Source organism: Chamaea fasciata, unplaced genomic scaffold (genome assembly GCF_029207755.1).
Source record: "Chamaea fasciata isolate MVZ Bird 193981 ecotype frontalis unplaced genomic scaffold, bChaFas1.0.hap1 SCAF_14, whole genome shotgun sequence".
NCBI classification, from domain to species: domain Eukaryota; kingdom Metazoa; phylum Chordata; class Aves; order Passeriformes; family Sylviidae; genus Chamaea; species Chamaea fasciata.
Window position 1 is genome coordinate 19,690,732 of NW_027094099.1, and position 23,030 is coordinate 19,713,761.

Genomic DNA, 23,030 nt, shown 5'->3' on the forward strand with positions numbered 1-23,030 from the left:
TCTGGAGCACCGAGGCAGGAGCGAGCGAGGAGAGGCAGGCACAGCGTTGAGGACATGCAGCCCCCGGCGTTTGTGGTCCTGATCACGTCCCTGAGGGGGCTGTAGAGCAGGATCACAGGGACGAGTGTCACCAACAGCGCAGTTTCTAGAACCGCTCACAAGCAGAAAGGCCCAAATAAACTGACAAGTAAAAAAATATTTATTTAATCTGTGCTTTTGTACTCGACAAACACACAAGTCCCAGAAGGTTCAGCAGCAGCAAATGAAACAAAAATTTAATAAACAGTGATTCCATCTTGGGAAAATTCATCCAGTAACTGCGTTTCCCAGTTATAATATGGAATATGAAGGCTGAAGGAAGCTCCTGGATTTGGGTTTGGGCAGTGCCATCATGGCCAGCTTCCCAGCAGCTCCTGGCGTGCCACCAACGCTGTGGGACACGGAGCTGGCACCGGAGGAAGCTGAAGCCTTCGAGCTTGGCAGCTTCTTGGTCCTTCTATACCTGCTGTAGCCCCTGCAGAAATCAGAGAGAGGTTGTGTGAGACACCTGTGTCACCTGCCCTGGTCCCTGCACCAGCCTGCGCTCACACGGGCCTGTGGCAGTAAAGTGTGAGGACAACTGTAAAATACCCTTCCTCACCAGCTTTTAAAACCAAACATGCAGAAAAGCACAGCAGGGCAGTTCTGACCAGGCACACGGATAATTTTAACACCATTCTTTAAGCCCACACTGAAGAAACTGCAGGAGGATAACTGCAGTTCTGGGATGATCACCATGCAGAGAAGTGACAAGTGACCCCAGGCACGTACCCTCGGGGGTGGAACTGCTGGCTGCCACCACCACTCGTCTTTTTCCTCTTGGAGTCCCTGGAGTTGGGTGGCCTCTTCCTTTTCCTCCTCTGGTTTGTGTTATTGGCAAAATAGCTGGAGGTTGTGCCTGCATCCTCTGCCTCCCCATCGCTGCCCAGCGCGGCAGGGCTCCCCGTGGCTGTGTCCACACCTGGGCAGGCAGCATCCTCTACACACAGGCAGGGAGGGAAAACCAACTCAGCCAAGGTATCACCTGGGCCAGCCAGTCACCAGAGCACACTGGTGGGATCAAAACTGGCTGTTCCTCACCTCCTCACCTCCTCTGCACTGCCCCATCCCCAGGCTTTCAGAGACACCCTGAATTTTGCTAGTGGGAAGGTAGAAAGACTTTGGTGTGTTCTGAAAGCGCTCGCTCCCTTTAGGAATTATTTGTGATTAAATCATGGTGACTTTTGAATCAAACATCTGCTAGAGGAGGAGAGAAAGGCTCTGAACAGGGAGTACATGTTGAGGTACAAAGCACACCTGGGATGGAGCATTCTGAGTACTTATCCATCACTTTAATTATTTCTGCACCATACTTCTCCAGTTTGTCTTCTGTGACACCATCGATCTGCAGCAACACCTCCACGTCTGAGGACAAGGTTTCTGTAACACAACAAAGTACCCCTCAGACATGGCAAACAAATAACTTTTTATAAAGACACCCGGGAGGAAATTAATTCCTTTCTGTACCCCTCGACGCAGAAGCCCCGAAGGACTTCTGAGAAACCTGACCTTACCTGCTATTTTCTTTAGGGTGGAAGTACTGAAAATATTGAAGTAATGCACATCAAAGACTTTGCCCAGGGTTTTGCAGGTGTCTGTAAGTTCACTGAGGCACTGTTTAACCATCTCTTCCCGCTGGGACATCTTTGCCATGGAAGCCCTTTGCCTTCTGATGGCACTGGCACTCTCTGTCTCGTGGAACTCCACCTGTTAAAAGGAGCCACCCATAACTCCTGCCAGGGAGTTCCTGCACACCCTGACTGATAACACAGGAACACAGCACAGGAAACAGAGTATCCAAAAAAAGCTGTTTACCCAGTACACATTTTTAAATAATTTTTTACAGGCTACTCAACCACTTCCAAATTTCTTCTACAAAGAGCTGGCAGGGTTTAGAGAAAGGGAGAAGAGCCCACTTCCCAGCTGGCTTCAGAGGTCACTGAGGTAATGCTGAGGGCTCTGTCCTGCTCCAAACACAGCACTAATGCAGAGGAGGTGTTGCCTCCAGGTCTATTCCATAACCTTCATGAAGTGCCTATTCCATCAGATCCCACCGATGACCAGGGAAAAATAGAGAAAACAAAGAAGGGAGTGCTGGTCCTTCTTCCTCTTCTCTGAGAGCCGGAACTCTCCTTTCACTGTCCAGCAGGAATCAGATGGGTGGGGAGGAAGAGAAAGATTTAAAGCTCCCCAAGCCTCTCAAACTCACTTTTTGCCCCACAACATTATGACTGGAATACTGGGCTAGGAATCATGTGTCTTGGATTCTGTTCCTTGCATCCACCAGACGTTAGTTCAGCTGAAGGCCAACTGTGTTTAAGCTACCCAAGGGGATATGCTGAAATAAAACTGCAGCACCTTCCTTAAAACAATGCCTTCAAGAAACAAAATAGTTACACACCTGGAGTGACCCATCCAGCACAGCCTGAGCTCTCTCCCCTAGAATGACGTATGCCACTGCCTGGTCATTAGCTGTGATGTACAAATCCTCATCCAGGATCTTGTCCAGGACCAGTTTTCTGAACAGCCTTTCAGCATTGTGCCTGGAATAGGCAGCCCCCTTCCCAAATATTCCAGACTGAATCTTGGCACTCGTTGAACCTGTGCAACAGAAAGCACAGGATGAGCCCATGCTCACAAAGCCCATGTACACACGCATTTACAATCTGTGGGAGATTCCCAAGGCAGTCTATTCACATTCAAAAAAGCCTTCCAACACTGGAAAACCAATATTATCACTATAGCAACCTGAAATGGATTAAATCTTCACTTTCATTTATTTTGGATGACTTACCACCAAGAGATTCTTGGGAAGATTAACTTTGCAAAATACACTTTTTTTTTAAAACGCCTGCTGGCATTGCAGCATCAACCCTCTTGATTCCTGGCTGGGGATTTGTGCACCAGGTTCTTCAGGAGTTTCTGGGAGAACAGACTCACCTAAGAAAATGTCCACCATCATGTTGAGGGTGTACCTGCCCGAGCCTGGGTTCCTCTTGCCGTTCAGCCGCCCCGCCTGGCCGCAGTGCTCGCGCACAAACCGCACAATGCTCCTCACATCCTCGGTCACATTCCGAGATTTATAATCCTGTGAAATCAGGACACGCCATGACGTGTTCCTGCCCTAATCCAAGCTGTTACTGACAACCCCAGTTTTCATTACTGAGCTTTTCTCAGCTGTGAGAATTGAGTTTGTTCCAAATGAAGAAACCGTGATTTCCTAGTTAGGAACCCACAGTGATACAGTCGCAGGGATTCTGGATGTGATAATACAAAACCACTCCAACTGACTGTATATAATCTACCCGGGGTTATTTGTGTAGAGTGAGGTGCAAGACTGCTGGGCGAACACTGGGAATCAAGGTAAATCATTTGGAAAGCATTCTTGCAATTATCCTGCCACGCTCTAGAACTTACACTTCCAAAACGCCTTAAAATGAGACTGAATATGCATTATCCTGGTCAGATCTGCTTCCAATCACAGCTATATAAGGGAATGCTTCAAAAACAGAGCTGACAAACAATATCCACAGGTACAAAACTGATCAGGATCCCTTCCCTGCCATCCTCCACAGCTGCCTTCCCTTCTGCTCCTGCCACTAAGTTTGCATAACCCCAGATGTCTGGACCACCTTCAGCAGTGCACACCTAATGTGGCCCTCCTGCTGCTCTGGCAGCACAAAGCTGCCCTGACAACACCAGGACAGGACCTGAAAGGATTTCCCCATAGTCACTGCAGTGGATCTGATCTAAGCTCCTGCGTCCTACAAGGAACATCTTTATGCCTCTGAGAGGAACAGGAGCATCACAAGTCCATGGTTAAACCCTGAAAATACCTGGAAGCATCACAAAAATACAGGACTTTTATTCCTTTTCTCCATTTGCCCTCCCAAAGGTAACCACTCTTTGATGCAACTGAATACAAATTCAGTTTAACACCACTACAAATACAACCTGTGGGGTCTTACCTTCTTTCTACTGCAGTTGTCACAAATCACTTCAGGGTGGTCTTTGCAGAAGGTGGGGTTGAAGTTGGTTTCCCCGAAGTAGGCAAGCAGCTGGACACGGCGGCACTCAACCACGTTCTCACAGTAGTGCACCATGCTGTACAGGTTGTCGAAGTGAGTCTGCCTTGTGTGGCTGTTCCCATCCTTCTCCACTGAAACACAGCAAATTCAATGGTGTTTGTTAAAGCTGCACCTCTGCATTGTCATGGACTGTGGAAAAATTTGCTTTGCTTAAAAACCTTCAATTTTGGCTTTGCTCTAAAAACCCACAATATTGGCTTTGCTTAAGAAAAGATGAGTGGGTTAGTGCAGAACAGGTGTAGGACAGATTTTATCTCTGAAGGTTTAGAGAACTGGAGAAGAAGGGAAATAAGCCTAGAATGACAAAAGTCAAGAGAAGGGTATGTGTGACAGGATGAAAGGACGTGGCCTCAAGTTCTGTCAGGAGAGGTTTAGGTTAGATATCAAGAGCAGTTTCTTCATAGAAAGGATAGGATGCATCCATACCCTACCCTAGCACAGGATGCCCTGAATGGAGTCACTATCTGTGGAAGTGCTAAAAAAATACGTGGATGTGGCACTTGAGGACATGTTTTAGTGGTGAACAGGGGGGTGGAGTTGGTCTGACAGTTGGATTTGATGATCTTAAACATTTTTCCAACCATAACAATTCCGTGAAGCAAAGTGGTTTTGACTAAAATTAAGTACAAGTGACAAAAGTCTTGCTCCTGCCACCTGAATGAAAACCATCCAGGTAAGGATTCCAAGTTCTCCCCTTCCAGCAACACTGAACCATCCATGGCACTTGAAAAAGAGAAATAACCCAGGCTAAGTGAGACCAGTGACAATGAGACTGCTGTAATGTCCCCTCCAAGTTCCCAGAGGAGAACTCACTCAGGATGAGCCTTCTCAGCCTGGTCACATCACTGTAGCTGTAGAAGAGCAGGCAGTGGGACATCTCTCCATCCCTCCCAGCTCTGCCAGACTCCTGGTAGTAACCCTCGATGGATTTGGGGAGGGAGGCGTGGATAACGTAGCGCACGTCGGGCTTGTCAATGCCCATCCCGAAGGCAATTGTTGCACAGATCACCTGCCAAGGAGAATATCACGTTCTAGACACACATTATGGAATTACTCCTGCAACACTGCATGGAGAGCAGACCAGTGACCTGGATTAGGGAACCTGGGGGACCCAGAATTTCAGTTGTAATGGTGCAGAGCAAGCACAGAACAGCAACAACTCCCCTCCTGTCAGAGGAGCCACTGCAGACACAGGAAAAACCCCAAATTCCACTCTCTGCACAGCAGCGTGCCAGGAACTGTTTCTGCAGCCCTGCACTGCTCAGGTCCTCCCTGCTGGAGTAGCACACCTCGGTACAGTGTTATAATCTTTTATTCACAAAATTCCCAGTGAAGGGTGGCTGCTGTGCCCCAGCAGGTCTGTTGGGATCAGTCACTCAATTCTGCAGACATTTGGTGATAACACCGCAAAACTTCCCTATTATTTCCCAGGCCAAGAGGGATAAAAGTGCCCAGATGTTCTTCCCTTTCCCCCCCGGTTTTTCTTCACCTGGCACCCCTCCTGATTGACCCACTTCTGCTGCACAAGGTCCCTGTTGGAATCGGTGAGGCCGGCGTGGTAGGCCAGGGCAGCCAGCCCCTCCTTCTGCAGGATGGCGGCCGTGGTGTCACACTCGTGCCGGGAAAGGCAGTAGATGATCCCAGAGTCATCTGCAAACAGATGGGAAAAGAAATCTGAGCTACAATACAGTTTTATTTCCTTTCCCCACTCAACCTGCCAAGCAGACACCGACCTCTCCCCACTGGAATTAAAGATAAAAGTAAAGATATAACTGCTTCACTACAGAACTTATTTTATTAGTATCAGATAGTCCTGACAGTTTTTCCTACACAGTCTTTCTGGGCTTTAGGTGAGGTGGAATAAAGAAACGTTTTCCTCATCAGTATTGTGCAATCTCAGGATTTAGAATACATGAACGAAACTTGTGTAATTCAAGAGTTAGAGCAGTTCAGTAAATGCTCTCTGAGAGCACAGCATGGGAGAAGCTCTGAGGGAGCTTGGTGTAATCCAGTTCCAGCAGCAGGAGCTGCACGACTCCAAAGGGAGCCTAGAAAGATAGGAATCTCTGAAGATAGCTTCAAGGGGAACTACAGATAAGCAGATCAACACAATTAAACAATTAAGATATTGGATGACCTTTATGCTCTGAAGACATGATCCTAAAAGCTCTGGCAGGCTCGTGAAGGGTTATTCAAGAGCATCACCATAATTTACTTTTCCATCTTAACTTAAATTCTCAACTTTAGAATGCTCATAAATCTGATTCCCGTTTTCAGTAACATCACTTTACCTCCATCTTGCTTTTCTGGTAAATATATCATTATTACAGCATTATAAAAGCCTTTACTGCCTTGAGAAGTGCTTCATGAAAAGGCCTGTGGGCACCATGCTGCTCAGTACTCACGGGGGTGATATTTTTTAATCCATTCCAAGCAATCCATCGCCACCTTCTTTGGCTTCTTGGGCAACACATCGTATTTCAAGTTGTGCCTGTTGAAGCTCATTGTAAACCTGAAATGTGACAGTTCATGGTGCTCGTCAGCCTTATGGGTATAGCTGTGTTGTGTTAAACAGCTTCCTTCATCATGCAAGGAAGGGCTTGGCAAGTCTGTTGTTTCTTATGTTAACACTTTTTTATCTACCTCCTGTTAGATTCTATGCACCCATTTAATTTAATTTAATTTCATCAGACACAGCTACGCAAGGATTTCAGACAGGCCCGCGACGCTTTTTTTACTCCACTAAGTTTTCCACTCCAAATCTCTGTGGCAAACCCCAACGGTTTCAGAAGGCTGCTGAGGCACTCACACTTGTGGTTTGAGCATCTCGAGCTGGTTGAGGATGTCCTTCTGCACGCGGGGGTTGGCAGTGGCCGTGAGGGCCATCATGGGCACCGAGCGGAACTTCCTGCGCAGCATGTTCAGGCGCTTGTAGTCCTGCCGGAAGTCATGGCCCCACTGGTTGGGAAACAAAATTTCAGCGCTACAGAGTGAAGTGCTCCCATCCCACAGAGTCTTTTGGCACTCCTGGAAACAAGAGCAGGTTTTACCTGGCTGACACAGTGGGCCTCGTCAATGACAAAGCGGGCCAAGAGTTTCCTGTTGTAGAGGTTCTCCAGGGCGGACATCAGCCGGCTGCTGGCACACACCTGGGACACATCGCCAGTGCCAAAGGGAAGCAAAATACCTGGGCTAAAAGTGTCAGCCGGCCCGGCTGAGAGTACACTAACAGCTGTCCTAGGCTGCAGAATCGCCCTGCACTGTGCAGGTGAGCCTTCAGGCACAGAGACAGATGATGCCAGTCAGCTGCATTTTAATCACACAGCTGGTGCGGGATTCCCACCAGGTTCTGGGATCACTGACCCCAAGGCCCCACATCCTGAGGGAGTTTCAGTAAATTTAAATTACTTATGTCAGGAAACAGAGGGAAAAATAATACTGAAGAGAGACACAACCAGCACACTAACCAGCCCCTCTGACAAAGCTCACGTGCAATAACATATTTTTAAGGCAGCATATAATGCAGCCCAAGGCAAGCTGTGACAATCTCCTATCATCCTGGCAACGCTTTATTTTTCCTGCATTACCCTATTCAGAGCAGACTGGATTTAGCAGCTACTGGACAGTGATTAACACTAACATGTATCAAGATAGATTGAAATAGGTGAGCATGGGATCTTGTTTTAGGAATTTATATTTTACAGACATGCTCAGCTCTTATTCTTGGCTAATTACTGACTGAAATTAGTTACATCCCTATAGATTCTTAATGAGCTATTTAAAACCTAGCATTTTTTTTCCCCAGAAGCCTACTCTGAGTGCAGTTTTTTAGCACCTCACAGCAATCTCCCCCCTCATAGCCCCCGTGGTTTTACAAGTGAAGATGAAGTACAGACCTTCTCAGGGGTGACATACAGCAGCTTTATGACAGGGTCTTTCTTTGACAGCTGCATGTAGATTTTTGAGGCATCAGCATCTGTTCTGTCACCAGTCAGGTATGTTGCAGCAATCTATATTAAAAAAATTATAAATATGTATATTGAGGTTTTTTGTCACATGCAAAACAGAAGAACCTCCAATCGTGGCCCCGCCTCTCATTACAAACCAGTTCCTAAGCAGTCAGCCTTGGGAACACACGTTTGGGAACACACGTGTGGGGACACACATCTGGGAACGCACATCTGGGCACCCTGGGCTAGGGCAAGGTCTCCCTGCCCATGGCGAGGGCTGAAACCACATGAACTATAAATTCCCTTCCAACCCAAAGCATTCTGGGACCCTGTGATCTCCCGCACACACATTTCTGCTCTGAGTGTTGTGTTTCCAGTGAGGTTTAGAACCCCCCTAACTCAGGAACTCTCAGGGCTCATTCCCTCTGCAGAGTCAGGCTCCTGTGCAGGTGAGTGATTACAGTCCTCAGGATCTCAGAACCAGCACTGAAAAGCACAGCTCTAACACCCAGCTCCAACAAGGAGCAGCAATAAATCCAGCGGCCACACTGCCAAGATATTCGAGTTCATCCAATTTAGCTCTTCCCAGGCAACTTCCCGTGCCATTCACAGTGTCCATCTAATCAACTTATGCAGTTTATATTCGGGAGACACAAGATTTGCTGTAAAATTTCCCATTTCTAATCCAGTTACCTGCAGTTTCACTCAATAAAGCTGCTGGAACTTACATCCAAAGTCTTCAGCTTCTGGACCTGATCGATGATGAGCGACCTCAGCGGAGAGATAACGATGGTGACCCCGGCAGAGACACAGGCTGGTAACTGGTAGCACAAGCTCTTCCCACCCCCTGCGAGGATGAGACACAACACAGCAAGTGTTGGGTATCAAGAGAAAAGGGATGGAGACCTGATTCCCATTTCCCGGCACTTTTGGAAGCAATACATTTCTACCAACGCCTGCCACAAAGTGACACCTGTAGGAAAGGGAAGAGTTACTGTGTGAGTTATTAAGGAAGGTAGAAATTCAATCCCCTCACTCCAAACACCCCAGTGCAACAACACTCCTGAAATCCTGCAGTCACAGAACTCCAGCAGCACAAAGGCACAGGGGAAGAGAAAAGCTTGTCCCAAAGCTTGCAGAAGGAGCTGCAGGTCTGTAGCCTGTGCTGTGCCTGTACCTGTGGGCATGAGGATGAAACAATCCTCCCCCAGCAGAGCAGCATTGATGGCCTCCAGCTGGTTTGTCCGGAAACAGTGCAACCCAAACTTCTTGTGAAATATATTCATCATCTCTGCAGAATGGGGAAACTTCATACCCCTGAAACGCTCCAGGGCAGGGTTATGAACCACTGGATCTGGGAGACGAAGAAAAATATAGTTAGAGTAAGTTATGGCATCAAGTTATGGAAGAAATTCCTCCCTGTGAGGGTGGGTAGGCCCTGGCACAGGTGCGCAGAGCAGCTGTGGCTGCCCCTGGATCCCTGGCAGTGCCCAAGGCCAGGCTGGACAGGGCTTGGAGCCCCTGGGACAGTGGGAAGTGTCCCTGCCCATGGCAGGGGTGGCACTGGGTGGGATTTAAGGTCTCTTCCACCCCAAACCAATCTGTGACTCTGATTTTCGGCTCCCCTTTTGCCAGCCTGTTCCTACATTAACCTAAAACGACAGTAACCAACCCTGGGCCCCAGGGACTGAGTTTGCTTCCACAAACCCATTTTGGAACATTTTGCAGCAAAAACCATTGTACAGCTTTGAATCAAAAACTGCAGAGTCATTATTTAACTAAAACAGAAACACCCTAATTTCCAATTTTAGCAGCTTCATTTTCCAGCAGCCTGAAACCTGCACAGGAAGGGAATATTCAAGTTCGGCATCATTTGGAGGAAAAGAAACCCCAAGATGACTTTCCAAAAAAGGAACCAAAAGAAACTTCCACAGAAACATAAGGCCCGGATGTGATCTGTAGTAGTTACTTGGTCTTAGATGTAAAAAGAAATAAATAAGAATTTAAAAGTGGGAAACCCCAATAATCCTCAGGAGTGTAATTCACCTGGCTGGTTCTTCGTTGCCATCAGCAGGCCTGGCTTTGGAGCAGCAGGGCTGGGTCCCCCAGCCGAGCCCTGGGCCCTGGACATGATTTTGGACAGGAGGGATTTGGCAGGAGGCCCCTCCCCGCCCCGCGGGCACGGCACGGGGGCTGCCGCAGGCACGGAGCTGTCCCAGTCCTCATCCAGGTCGTCAATGTCGAAGTGGTCCAGGTCCAAGTCCAGACCGGCTGTGGCCGAGCCGTTCCCGGCAGGGCCGGCAGTGGGAGCTGGGCCGGGAGCCCGCGGGGCTGCGCTGGTCAGCAGCGGCTTCCCGCTCCCCATTCCCGGGCTTCTGTCCCAGGATTGGGGGCTGAGCCCCAGGGAAGCTCCCCCCCTGCCACCGCCCCTGGGAAAGGGCAGCTCGGCCGTCCCCGGGCAGGGCAGCTCCCCAGCACTCTGCTCTGAGGAACAAGGGCTGTCCAGGGTTTGATTTGTTTCTGCAGAAAAGCTGCTGGAATGGACAGAAAGCACCGATGGGGGGTTTGTGGATTTGGGGGAGTTTCTGTCAGAAGTGAAGCTCCAGCTTGGGCCAGAACCTGGACCTGCACCAGGACACACACGAGAGCCCTGCTCCGTGGGAGACTTCCAGCTTCTGGGAAAAGTGGTGCTTATGCCATTTGGGTTCAAACTGGCAGAATTAGCCAGCAGTTTTCTCCTGGGAGAGATGACAAGGGAGGGAAGAAGGAAAAAAAAAACAAAACATATTTAGTCACAAGCAATGATTTACCAGGTTCTACAACATTCATTAAACAGTTTTGTCTCACTGCTATTAAATATTTTAACATATGGTGGTTCCATCATGTTCTGAGTCACCATGTTTGAAAATAATTTCAAACAAATCCAGGGAAGGGAGAATACCACCAGAAGAAACTAATGAAAGAACTGTGACATCATCTCTACAGACATAAAATAAAAGAATTCCTAAAAGTAAGGAACAGATCCAGGCAAGGTAGAATATAAAAAATAAATCCTTAAAGGGAAAAACATGAAGAAAAAAAAGTATGCCTGAACAAATCATGTTTTTAGGTACTTCCTAAAGACTATGTCTGACTACAGCAATGAGAAATAACATCAGTTGTTGTACTGAGACCATTTACAGAAGTAAATGTTCATGGTCCCAGCCCAGAAAGAATCCAAACAAAATCCCAAATCCCAATACTCTGTCCACGCATTGTGCCATCAGGTGACACAGGAGACAAAGCAGCAGCTGGTGGCAGCAACGATTCCATTGGGAGATGACAAGTTCAGGGATTTCAGGAGCCATCACCATCCCTGCAGTCAGCAGGAGGGGACACAACACCCACTGAGTGCTTGTGGCAGGGGGGCTGAGGAGGACAGCTGGCAGGCCACAGCACATTCCCTGTTTGTGCAGAACACGAGCTCCAGGTACAGGCACCTCCTCGCTCTGCCCGTGGCACGGGATCCCCCCTCTGGCAGCACACAGGGACACTGACACCCACAGCAGCAGTTCGGGGTGGTTTGTTCCCTCCCTCAGCCAGTGCTCCAAGCCTTTCCCAGCCCTCCTGCCCCGTTCTGCAGCGTGCTGGGGACCCCTGCAGGCAGCTCCCTGCCCCACACGGGCTCTGCAGCCTACCTGAGTTCCCTGTGCTGCAGCAGGGCCCGGGCACAGCTCAGGGCCTGCAGCTCCTGCAGGGGGACGGCGTCCACCAGCTCGCAGATGGCCTCCATGACCCGGAGCAGCCGCGGGGACACCGGCACCGCCTCACCTGCACCGGGGGAGCTCGGCACAGTTACCTCATCACAACAACTGGCACCCTCCCAGAGCACAGTGCATTGCAGTAAACCTGTCTAAACAATTTACTTCCAATGTATTTTTAGTCCACTTGCACAAAGAAACTGTTTCTGTGTGCAGGAACTCAAGGAATTTACATATTTTCGCCCCTTTCATTAGCTGTCCATAATCCAATTATTTATGTCAGCTCCCCATCTACAGATGTTAGTTCTCCATCTGCTAGTTAATGTCCTTGGATTACACAGGATAATAAATGGTTGCAGACTGTCCCCAGAGACATGAGATTCCAAAGCATTTTGTACCTGAATCCCCTGCACTGGGATCAGCCCCAGGATGTGTTGTGGGAACCGTCTCCTGCCTGGCGCTGGAGCTGACAGCTGTGCATCCTCCACCAGTGGGAGAGGCTCTGAAAACGCTGCTGACCCCAAAAGAAAAAGCCATGACAATACAGATACCTGTGAATTGAGGCATTACCATAGAGCAGAGGGATTTAAGATTTGTGTAAACATGAATTGCTGAAGGCCCAGGTAGAACCCAAGAGCTGAGCAGTCACTCATCCTGTGCGGAATCTTGCCCCAGCAATTTTCTCCCATCCCACTACAAAAGTAACTCCGCTTTTTCCTGAAGTGAAAGCCACCTAAAACACCAGCCATAAAATGAGTATTTGCTAAAGCATTAACTGCAGCTGCCAACCATCACCCTGCCAAGCAGCAGAGACCCCAGTTCAGCCTGTACCCCTTTAACAAGCAGGAGTTTTGGGTGGGTTTTGGTGCTTTTCCCTAATCTTGCGACAGAGGGATGGTCCCAGCAGTGAACTGTGATTACCTGACACTTGGCACAGAGGGGGAGAAGGGGGACAAATCCTCCTCAGGGGAGGGAGGGATGATGTCCAGCTCATCCTCCTCCAGCTCAGCATCTGCCAAGGGCCAGGGGGCCTCATCCAGCTCGGGGGGGCTTTCGTTCCCAGCCCCCTGCTGCTCCTGACCCTCTCCAGCACCAGCAGCTGCAAGAGAAGTGCGTGGACATTGGTTTCACTGCACACTCAGCCTGCCACAGACAGGGGGAAAACCAGCAGCCAGACCTCAGAACACTCGTTTGATACAGTTTCTGACTTTTAAGGAATAAAACTTACTGCTCCCTTTTCTCTCCTCATTAAAAACAGACAGACAAATGCCCACAAAGCCTTATTTAAGTGGAAGAGTGATACAGCTAAACCTACAGTTACCTGTTCCTGGCAGGAGTTAAATACTGAAGAGATCTACTTTTCTGCAGTAGTTTTCTATAAAAAGTATTTATATAAAAACCTATTTCTATAAAAAGCTCCTATTATATTAAATCCTAGCCTTAAAAGAGTGCAGACTCATCAGCTGGCACAGTCCCTGTACTGGAGTTGGAAGGTAAATGTACAGGTATTGTGTCTTAGAAGAAAAATCCTACAAAGAAAGGTCAGTATCATTAACTTACTAAAATTAATTTCACAGAGGAAGGAAAAGACAACAAAATATTAAGAGCAGAAACACAGTTCACAAATCTTTTCACCATTCAGTGTAAGGGCAGCATCCCACAACGCTCTTTGATGTTTTTCAGTTGCATAAACATGCTAATCTCCCAAATAAAGGTCCAAAGTTTCCAAACACAGGAGGTAAGGAATCTAAAACAGAGCAGTTCTGTGGGACAGAGCTGCCAAAGCAATGACAGGCAGGAATTTTGTGATCATAGCTGAGGGTTGGAGATCTTTTGTGGTGTTTATTATGCGTGTGTGAAAATGGAGAGAGATCACTTTTTCTGGGTTAATATTTCATTTAGGTGTAAGATGACTTTGTGTCTCTCCTGTATGACTTTTCTAAGTGCTTTCCTCTCCATAACATCCCTGGAGATACTTGATCATTCCAGGAATGCCATGTAGGAGGTCCTGTGTAACCGCAGTCCCCGAGCAGCTGCTGCTCCTGCACCGGCAGAGGCTGCCCCGCTCGCAGGCTGGGGGGACCCAAAACGGAATCCAGGAACATGAACGAAATCAGAGCTGCCCGTCAGCCCCGAGCACGGAGCCGCCCGACTCCTGACCAGCCAGTCCCCCTGGGTGCAAACACAGCTCAGGCTCCTTCGCACAACCCAGCCCTCGGCCCGCGCGCCGTGCCAGCACAGGGGCGACACGGCCCGTTACCTGAGGGTGACTCCCGAGGGCCGGGCCCCGCGGCCGGGCTCCCGCCGCTCGGGGCCGGCTCCTCCAGGCAGATCACGGAGCTCTGCGAGCCGGGGCGCTGCTCGGCCCCGGGACAGCCGGGCGGGCCCGGGCCGGGGCTCGGCCGCGGGGGCTCCTTGCGGGGGGCGCGGAGCCCCTTGGGGGACACGACGGGCGGCCGAGAGAACTTCTTCTCGATTCCCGACAGGTCGAAGTCGTCGATGTCGTCCCACTCATCGCCGATGGTGATAACGGGCCCGGCCCTGGCCCCGGGAGCCGCCTCGGGGGGGTCCGGGGGAGCACAGCCCCAGGCCGGCGCCTTCCTGTCGGGCGGGGCGGAGGCGGGCGGCACCAGCGAGGTGTTCACGTCCTTGTCCCTCAGCACGGCGGCGGCGGCCAGGCCCCGCGGCGCCTTCTTGAAGGTGAAGCCCCTGCAAGGAGAGGAGCCGGCGTGAGTCCCCGGCCGCCGCGGCCGCCCCGCCCCGCTGCCCGGGGCCGGTACTCACGGCGGGCGGTCCCGCGGCGGTCCCGGGGCGCGCAGGGCCCCGCGGGCCGAGTGCCGCCGCAGCTGCTCCCGCAGGTTGTTCTGCGGCACGGCCGCCATGGCGGGCCGCCCCGCCGCCAGGGGGCGCGCTGCCGCCCGCCCGCGCTTCGCGTTCGGCGCCAAAACCGCCCCGGGCTCCTATTGGATGGGGAGCGCCCGGAAGTGACGCACGGAGGGCGGGCCGGAGTGGGCGGTTTCCCGGAAATGGCGGCAGCGCCTTCAGGCCGGCCCCGCCCCACGGCAGCTTTATTAAGCTGATTTATTAAAATTTTTTATTATTAAGGTAATTATTAAGGTGCGTGGAATCGCACCGACGTGCCCCTGCTCACGCGCGGCTTCATTTCCCCAGCTCAGAACCGGCCCCGGGGTTCTCGCGTATTCACTGAGAAGTTAAAGAAAAACCACTCGTTTCTCCCCTGTGCATTAAAATAGCCTGGGGTTTAATACAAAAAATAGCGGACATTTCATGAAAATCGATAGAAGTGTACAAATCGCAGCACTCGCCCATCCCTCCTGTACGGAACGGGGAAATTGCCTTCAAAGGAAATTCAAAAATCGCTAAAATTCCCAGCCGGTGATTGCAGAAACAGCCACGCGAAGGACGGGGCAGCTCCGTGCGCCCGGAACGGGGACCGGGGCGGGCTCCGGCACCCGGCGGGGGCACACCTGGGCACACCCAGACACACCTGGGCACACCCGGGAACACCCAGACACACCTGGGCACACCCGGAAACACCCGGGAACACCCAGACACACCTGGGCACACTCAGGCACACCCAAACACACCTGGGCACACCCGGGTACACCTGGCCACACCCAGAGGAGGGAGCTGGCAGGGTTTGGCTGGAGAGAGCAGCCTCAGGTGGTGCCGCTGCAGGAGCTGTGCCTGCAGGTCACACCTTGCACACCAAGTGCCCGCAGGTCACACCTCCCCGCAGGCAGGTGTGGCAGCTCGTCCTGCCTTCATTCCGGCACTCAGACATCAAAAACCATCCGTGAGTCACCGCGGCCCCGTCCCCAGCCCTGTGCCCTGTCCCCAGCCTGTGCTGTCCTACACCTGGGGAACGGGGTAGGAGGCACAGGCAGCCAGACCACACATGTTCTTGCCTCGTTCGATCAGGAAATACCTAAAAGAGAGAGAAAGGGCTGTGAGTGACGTTCCCTCCCCTGGCAGAGCCAGCCTGGCGGGCAGGGTGGGCAGGCCTGGCACAGGTGCCCAGAGCAGCTGCGGGTACCCCCGGATCCTGGAATGACCCAGGCCAGGCTGGAGACCCCCGGGACAGTGGGAGGTGTCCCTGTCCTGGCCATGGATCGGGGTTTTTAAGGTCCCTTCCCACTCAGCTCTCCAGGCCATGCCGCTCCCTGCCCCTCACACCCCAAAGCTCTCACTCCCAAGAATCCCACCTGCAGCTGCAAACACCTGTAAAGCTGGAGACTCAAACCTGTTCTCCCCTGGCCGTGTGACCAGGAGAGAGGAGCTGGGTGAGCTCTGGGCGGGCTGGCCGAGCCCTGGGGACCAGGACAGCCCCTGTGAGCCGAGGCTCTGCTCAGCCGGGGACCCCAGGTGAGCCCTGCACCACCACACGGGGACAGCTCCACACAGGTGTTCCCAGCTGCCAAATTCCAGCTGCAGGGAGAGCGTGAGGGTGGCCTGGGGCTGAGGGAGGGGGAATCCCAGCCCGTGGGGGGCAGCAGGAGCCCCTGACTGTGGCAATGAACAGCTTGGGCCACCATGTGCACCAGCACAACCACCGTTGGTCATTCCTATCAGGACTCTCAGGAGTTTGTCAAGGGTGCTGAGACACAAACAGTGCTAAATTAAGAAAGAAGAGGCTGAGCAGCAGAATACCAAGATTGCAAGGATTAGATAAAGGGGGGCCAGGAAGAGATGACCTGTAAGCAGTCGTATTTCCTGAAAGGTGGGTGCTGGATGTGTGGACAGGACAGAGAGAACAATCAAACAATGTGTGAAGGGTATGCATAAATATATGTATAATAAATTATACAAAAAATTATATAAATTTATACATTAAATTATATATTAAATATGTGTATAAATGTATAAATTTAATGTACAAATATATGTATGATAAATTATGTAATAAATTATATATTAAAATATACACTAAATAAAAATGTATAAATTTAACGTATAAATGTATAAAAAATAGCTAAATGTAAACAATAAACAGCTGCCCAGTCACACTGAGCAGAGGTGCCAAGCCCTGCCCCTTACCCCTGCATGCCCCAGAGGGGGCCCCAGGAGTTCTTGACGATCCAGTAGGGAATTCCATCCTCCTCTCCATAGCCCACAGCCAGCACGGCGTGGTTCACCTTGTCAGGGGTGTGCTCACAGCGTGGGCTGCAGGGAGAACAAACCTGTGCTGTGTGAACTGCAGGCAGCCAGGGATTAGTCCAGTCCTGAGCACACCCTGCAAACACAACTGTGGGATGCTCTCAACTCCCAGCTGGGGAGAGCACGGAGGGAAGGCACAGAAAGGAGACACTGCTCTGGTTCTCCACTCTAGAACTACCAGCCATATCTGGAGTCAGGGAGTCCGTGGACTTCTGAGCTCCTGGCCCACCAAGACGAGCAACAGTGCAAAGGAATTTTCCCAGCTGAAACCAGCAGTTCTTAGAGCCTCCCAGTGCTGGTTTGTACTGCCCTGAAATTCAAAGGCACTGTTTCGTGTTTTGCACAGGAACGGCGAGCTCTTGGGTCTAAATGTGTGTTTCCTCTGAATTTTCAACCTTTAAACTGCACTTGCTGAAAGCTGCTGCCTGTGGTACAAAACAAGACAGCTCCTGCTACATGCTCCCACCTCAAGAGCATATATTTTTAAACATTTTCAAACTGCAGCACAGGAAAAGATCAATAACCCACCTCAGACTTTCTTTTTTTCGATCTGTTAACAGCTGCTCTGGGCTGAAAGCACTGAAGCATCAATTATTCCATGCACTCTGACTTTAAATCCACCTTAGACTGGAAATCCACAGGAAAACTGCTCCTGGTGTGTTCCACTGACCACATCCCTGCCCTCACAGCTCACACCTGCCCAGGGCTGGCCCTTACCTCTGGCATCACTGGCTATTGGTCCAGCAAAGCCACTGGAGTCACCAGCTGCTCCTTCCTGAGAGCTCCTGGGGCAGATCCCTCAGGCTTTCCCTTGCATTTTCCCTGCAGTCCTGTGTGCCTGAGGGTTCATTGCTCCAAGGTATTTTTCTATTTCTCCAAACAGGCCCTTTTCCCCCTTGCTGGGCTGTCTCACCTGTGCTGCCTCACTCAGCTCTCATCCTTCCAGGGTGCATTTATCAGCCTTCCAAGTGGCTTTTTGCCCTGGCCATGGAGCTGGCACCACACCCAAGACTTGCTGGGTCACTCCTCATCCCAGGCTGGTTTTTCTCTCTGCTGCTCCCCGTCCCTGTCCGGGGAGCAGCCCCTGGCAGGGCTGAGGTGAGGTGCTGCAGAACCTGCCCTGTGGGGAGCAGCACTGCAGGACGCTGCCAAAGAGCACAAGCTGCAGAGGTGCCAGCTGAGGGCAGGACAGTGTGAGGGCAGCCACACTCCCTGCCACCCCTCTGAGCTCTGGCACTGCTCCCCGGACACCGCAGAAAACCCACCTTGGCTGGGGTTACCCTGAGCAAGCAGACGTGTTCAGCTGGCCCAGCTCAGACACGGACCAGCCCTGGCACAACCCCCCAGCCCTATGGGGACCTGCAGAGCCTCCCTGACTCACCGACCTTCACTCCACCACCATCTGGTCTGCAGGCCGGACAGGCTCCTAGCCAGCAGCCCTTCTCCTCCCTTTGCTGCACTCTCATCCCCTCAGGAACAGGTAAATCAAGGCTCTGGTTACTCTTTTATTTTTTCCTATTTTCTACTTAAAAGCAGCGTGAGAATGCAGGGCAGTGCTCCTGCACCCAGCAGGAGGAACAGGGACACACGTGACTCCAGCCCGGCACACTCCCCTTGCCCTCACCTCACCAGATGAGGGTCACACACTCACTTGGAATACACTCCTTTCCTGTAGTGCATGAAGTTACTCGTCACCTCGAAGGCAAAGCTCACTGGGTTGTGCTTCCCCACGGCCTCCACCATGCCGTCCTCGTCATACTGCAAGAGAGGATCCAGGGTCATCCCTCAGCTCCTGCCTGTGCTGGGCCCAGCCCCTGCAGCCAGGGCACAGGGGCAGATAACCCCGGCCTCCTGCATGTAGCCAAGGAATCAAGGGCTGAGCTGCAAGATGAGAACCAGGACTCTGCCCCAGCCTGGACCTGCACCCACTCTGGGAAGCAGGCAGGAACTCCAGGCCTGTATTTTGGCTCCAGAACCTCCTTGGTGCCACCTTCCAAAAGGTGTGCAGGAGAGCAGGAGTGTGCACAGCAGCTCCCTCTCTCCAGCAGCACACAGGCTGCAACTCTAGGAAAACAGGAGTGTGCACAGCAGCTCCCTCTCTCCAGGAGCACACAGGCTGCAGGAGAACAGGAGTGTGCACAGCAGCTCCCTCTCTCCAGCAGCACACAGGCTGCAGGAGAACAGGAGTGTGCACAGCAGCTCCCTCTCTCCAGGAGCACACAGGCTGCAGGAGAACAGGAGTGTGCACAGCAGCTCCCTCTCTCCAGCAGCACACAGGCTGCAGGAGAACAGGAGTGTGCACAGCAGCTCCCTCTCTCCAGCAGCACACAGGCTGCAGGAGAACAGGAGTGTGCACAGCAGCTCCCTCTCTCCAGGAGCACACAGGCTGCAGCTCCAGCTGCAGAGCCCAGCACACCTTGGGCACCCCAGCACCTTCTCCCGGCACAGCCCTGGAAGTTTGGAAAGGCAGCCCTGGGGCCTCACCTGTGTGATATTGATGACGTCCTTGACAAAGGCAATGGCCTTCTCAGGCTGGAACTTGCAGGTGCCATTCTGTGGGGACAGAGAGGAGCTGTTGGAGCCCGTGCCAGGCCCTGCTCTGCCATGGGGCTGGGGCTGTGCTGGGAGTACCTTGGCCCTGTATGGGTAGCTGTCCTCCCCCATGAGCCCTTTGTTGTACAGGATGTACTCGAAGGCTTGGCTTGGCAGGCCCCTGTGGGATGCACAGCTCAGTTAGGATGGTAGCAATTCCTTAGGATGTAATGACGGATTTGGATGGTAATACTGCAGCTTCTGCAGAGCAAAGCCATCAACATTTTCCCCTCTGCAGACCGCTCCCACCAGCCAGGGAAGGGCAGTGTCTATCCCAGAGCCTCCAGGGGCAGCAACTCCAGTCTGTTCCTGCACATCTCCCTGCCTGGGATTGCTGGCCTGGCCCACCACGCTGCCTGGCATGGTCACACCTCATTCTCCAGATCTCTGGAGAAGAACACCAGGAGCCCTGACAGTGTGAGGACACACAGCACCAGCCTCGTTTGCTGAAAGGTGTTTTTTGGTGCCCTCTGCCCAGCCTGGCTGGGGGAACGTTGAGAGACCCACATCTCCAGCCAGCAGCTGTTCCCTTCCCTGGCCCCCTTCCAGGAGCACATCTCAGGAGGGAAGAAAAGAGAGATGATCAGGGAGTGCTGATGTGGAAACACCCAAGGAGGAGTCACAAGAAAAATAAAAAGCACCGAGAGCGGCTTTGCTCAGCTCCAAAAGTCCCTCTAGGACCACTTATCTCACAGAAAAGAGAAGCCGTTAGAAAGCTCTATTCTCTGCCTTCTCTAGCAAAGCCAGGAGGAACTCCCCAAAGGGGAAGCTGAAGTTTCTGTGGGCTCTTCACAGTGCCACGAGATGCGCGTGACCCGGGGCAGAACAACAGCCAGAACTGCCCTCGCTGTCCCAGAGCCCAGCAGAGCCCAGCCCATGGCTGCTGCGTGAAAAAACATCTCAGATAAAAACCAGCAAATGAGGAATAACAGAGGTTGGGAAATGCTGGAGATTTAGTGAAACCCCCTAACCTCTAGGGAGGGTGAAACTAAAACAAGCAGCAAAATCCAAAGTTGCTTCTCCTGACACGTTGCAGCCAAGAGAAGACAAAAGCCATTCCATTATGTGGAAGGATCCTGACACTGAACCTCGAGGAAGGCTGTAAGATACCCCAATTTCTGTTCTTTCTGACCCTCCCCGACTTACCCACTGCAGCCGTGGTTGTTGAAGGCCTGGGCGCAATCAACCAGCTGCTGCTCCGCCTGCAGAGAAGCGTTCTGAGTCAGGGACTGTCCCACACCTGTGCCCCCAGCCAGTGACACAAACAGCAACAGCAGGAACTGAGAGCTGGTCTGTGTGTGCAGCCGGCTGTGACAACCAGCAGCAGTCACCTGGGAACGGCTCCATGTCCCAGGGAGGCAGACAAGGGAGACCCAGAGCCAGCAGCCTGGAATGCCCTGCCTGCCAGAAGAATTCCTCCTCAGGCCTGCCAGGAATCCATCTCCCCCCCAGCAGGACTGGCTGAGATGTGTTCCAAAGGTCAGGTTTGTTTTTAACACGCACAACCCTCAGTTATTCTAAGTTGTGTAAGTGGCCACTGTCTTTCTAGTTCTTCAGGAACAGAAATCCTCTGGGAGCTGAAAAAACAACATGTCCCAATGTGCTGCCTGCAGCGAGGGGCCCCAGCCCCAGCTTCCCTCCCCACGCCTGCTCCCAGCAGTCTCCAGCCCCTCTGGCTCCATCCTGCTCCCAGAAGGGCTCTGCCCAAGCCCAGGAAAGTCTCCTACCAGAGAGAGCAGCTTTCCCGTGGCAATGGCAATGGCAGACTCCAAACAGCCCGTGGTGGAAAAGGTCCAGCAGCTCCCACAGGGACCCTACGTGAGGAATGGGAGAGGAACTGCTCTGGGAGGTGCTGCAGCCTCCCCAAAACACTGGGGCAGAGGGGCACGGCAGAGAGCAGAGCCTCCACTCCCCGCTGGCAGCTGGGCTTGGCCTGCTCAGCCCCTGCCCAGGGCACAGGGCAGGCACAGAACGGCACAGGGCGAGCTCCCCTGGGGCACAGGCACCCAGCACTGCTCCCTGCCCACAGCCACCAGCCCCTCTCTGGGCACATCACACACCCCTCACCTGGTTTTTCACAGGGGTCACGAAATTTCCCTTCTTCCTCCAGTCGATAGAGTCGGGATATGGCCCAGAGCTGCGCAGGAAGCTCCCCTTGGTGGCTGAGCAGTTCTGCAAGGCAGGCAGGAGGGCTGTGCTGAGCTGCCAGGCCAGCGGCCCCCGACAGCCACCCTCGCCGGGGTGGGGATTGCTGAGCAGCCCACACACACACCGGGCACTGCAGCAGGGAGCCCCGGGGGCACGGCCAGCCCGCAGCCCTGGCTGCTCAGGGAGCTGGCAGCACAAGGGACGGCCCGGCTGGAGTCACGGTGAGAGCTCAGGGCGGGGAGGAGGCTTCGCCTCGCTCTTACCCCGGCGCTGGTGGCACAGGATGTGACCTTACACAGCGGATGGCAGCAGCACAGCGATGGGCGCAGGTCCCTGCAGAACCCAACCGACCTGGAGCCCTCCTCCCCGCCCTGCCCACCCACACCCGGCACTCACCTGCGGCTCACTCCACAGGTACAGCTTTTTAAACTCGGCGAAGGTCAGATCCGAGAACTGGTTGAGGCCCACTAAAGGGGGGAAAGGGGACACACACTGCTCAGCGAGGCGCGGCGCCCAGGGCCGGCGCGGGCCGGGGGCAGGCGGGCTCGGGGCTCCTACTCTGGAAGCTGTGGTTGCCGGCGTTGTGCTCCTCGATGTGCCGCTTGTTGGCCAGGAAGATGCGCAGCCTGCGCGGGTACTCCTCGGGGCCGTAGCGCCGCTCGTTCTGCGGGGACAGCGCGTCAGGGCACCCCAAAAACCGGGGACCCCCGGCGACCCCCGGCCCGAGCCTCCCCCCGTCAGGGCATCCCAAACCCCCGGGACCCCGGCCCGAGCCTCCCCCCAGCCTCACCTGCAGCATCCAGGCCTTGAACAGCTGCTCCTCTGCGGGAGAGAACGGGGCCGTCAGCGGCCGGAGCGCCCGCGGGGCCGGGCTGGGCCGAGCCCGAACCCAGCGGGACCGGGCCGAGCCGTGCCGGCCCAGGCCAGGCCGTGCCAAGCGGCCTCCTGCCCTCCCGGTGCCCCCGTACCTTCGGCCGAGGGCTCCCAGGCAGCGGCGGGGGCCAGCAGCGCGGCCGCGGTTAGCAGCAAGGGCCAGCCCATGGCCGGGCCGGGCCGGGCCGAACCGGGACGGACGGGACGGAGCGGAGCCCAACCGGGCCGAGCCGAGCCGAAACGGGCCGAGCCGCTGCCAGCGGGCGGGACAATGGGCGGGGTGGGCGGGGTATGCGGTGGGCGGGGCATTGGGCGGGGCACTAGGCGGGGCCCCGGGACTGGGCGGGGCCCGCGGCCCGGCGGGGTCCGGCGTTATCCCGCCC

The 23,030-nt window shown here is 53.2% G+C and overlaps 2 protein-coding genes across 4 annotated transcripts; both read right to left on the reverse strand.

Moving 5' to 3' along the window:
- Positions 1 to 176: 176 nt before the first annotated feature.
- Positions 177 to 14,762, reverse strand: BLM (BLM RecQ like helicase). Of its 2 annotated transcripts, none has more exons than XM_066196334.1 (21): positions 14,641 to 14,762; positions 14,117 to 14,565; positions 12,778 to 12,955; positions 12,255 to 12,367; positions 11,794 to 11,926; positions 10,163 to 10,854; positions 9,294 to 9,470; positions 8,845 to 8,963; positions 8,063 to 8,176; positions 7,217 to 7,315; positions 6,976 to 7,124; positions 6,572 to 6,678; positions 5,656 to 5,816; positions 4,980 to 5,175; positions 4,047 to 4,237; positions 3,019 to 3,166; positions 2,480 to 2,679; positions 1,593 to 1,785; positions 1,336 to 1,458; positions 811 to 1,018; positions 177 to 514 (listed from the first exon to the last, which is right to left on the reverse strand). In XM_066196334.1, the coding sequence occupies exons 1-21, from the start codon at positions 14,736 to 14,738 to the stop codon at positions 331 to 333; spliced, it is 4,032 nt and encodes a 1,343-aa protein (XP_066052431.1). In that variant the 5' UTR covers positions 14,739 to 14,762; the 3' UTR covers positions 177 to 330. The 2 variants fall into 2 exon arrangements, with proteins under 2 accessions (XP_066052431.1, XP_066052430.1); XM_066196333.1 differs by having other exon boundaries at positions 12,255 to 12,370.
- A 333-nt stretch (positions 14,763 to 15,095) lies between these two features.
- CTSH (cathepsin H) lies at positions 15,096 to 23,010 on the reverse strand. 2 transcript variants are annotated; one of them, XM_066196205.1, is made up of 13 exons: positions 22,743 to 23,010; positions 22,565 to 22,596; positions 22,333 to 22,438; positions 22,171 to 22,241; positions 21,694 to 21,798; positions 21,354 to 21,440; positions 20,773 to 20,828; positions 19,666 to 19,747; positions 19,519 to 19,587; positions 18,686 to 18,792; positions 16,915 to 17,040; positions 16,572 to 16,604; positions 15,096 to 15,805 (listed from the first exon to the last, which is right to left on the reverse strand). In XM_066196205.1, the coding sequence occupies exons 1-13, from the start codon at positions 22,954 to 22,956 to the stop codon at positions 15,730 to 15,732; spliced, it is 1,164 nt and encodes a 387-aa protein (XP_066052302.1). In that variant the 5' UTR covers positions 22,957 to 23,010; the 3' UTR covers positions 15,096 to 15,729. The 2 variants fall into 2 exon arrangements, with proteins under 2 accessions (XP_066052302.1, XP_066052303.1); XM_066196206.1 differs by lacking the exon at positions 16,572 to 16,604 and having other exon boundaries at positions 22,743 to 22,947.
- Positions 23,011 to 23,030: the final 20 nt, after the last annotated feature.

Excerpts from the sequence above, each read along its gene's own strand:
- CTSH (XM_066196205.1), bottom strand. The coding sequence starts at position 22,956 with ATGCCCCGCCCACCGCATACCCCGCCCACCCCGCCCATTGTCCCGCCC. Across the intron at positions 21,799-22,170 it reads ACCTGTGGAGTGAGCCGCAG|AACTGCTCAGCCACCAAGGG; the intron begins GTGAGTGCCGGG and ends CCTGCCTTGCAG. Across the intron at positions 20,829-21,353 it reads CGGGAAAGCTGCTCTCTCTG|GCGGAGCAGCAGCTGGTTGA; the intron begins GTAGGAGACTTT and ends GCTTCTCTGCAG.
- BLM (XM_066196333.1), bottom strand. The coding sequence starts at position 14,738 with ATGGCGGCCGTGCCGCAGAACAACCTGCGGGAGCAGCTGCGGCGGCAC. Across the intron at positions 7,125-7,216 it reads AGGCCCACTGTGTCAGCCAG|TGGGGCCATGACTTCCGGCA; the intron begins GTAAAACCTGCT and ends TTTCCCAACCAG. Across the intron at positions 515-810 it reads CAGCAGTTCCACCCCCGAGG|GGGCTACAGCAGGTATAGAA; the intron begins GTACGTGCCTGG and ends TGATTTCTGCAG.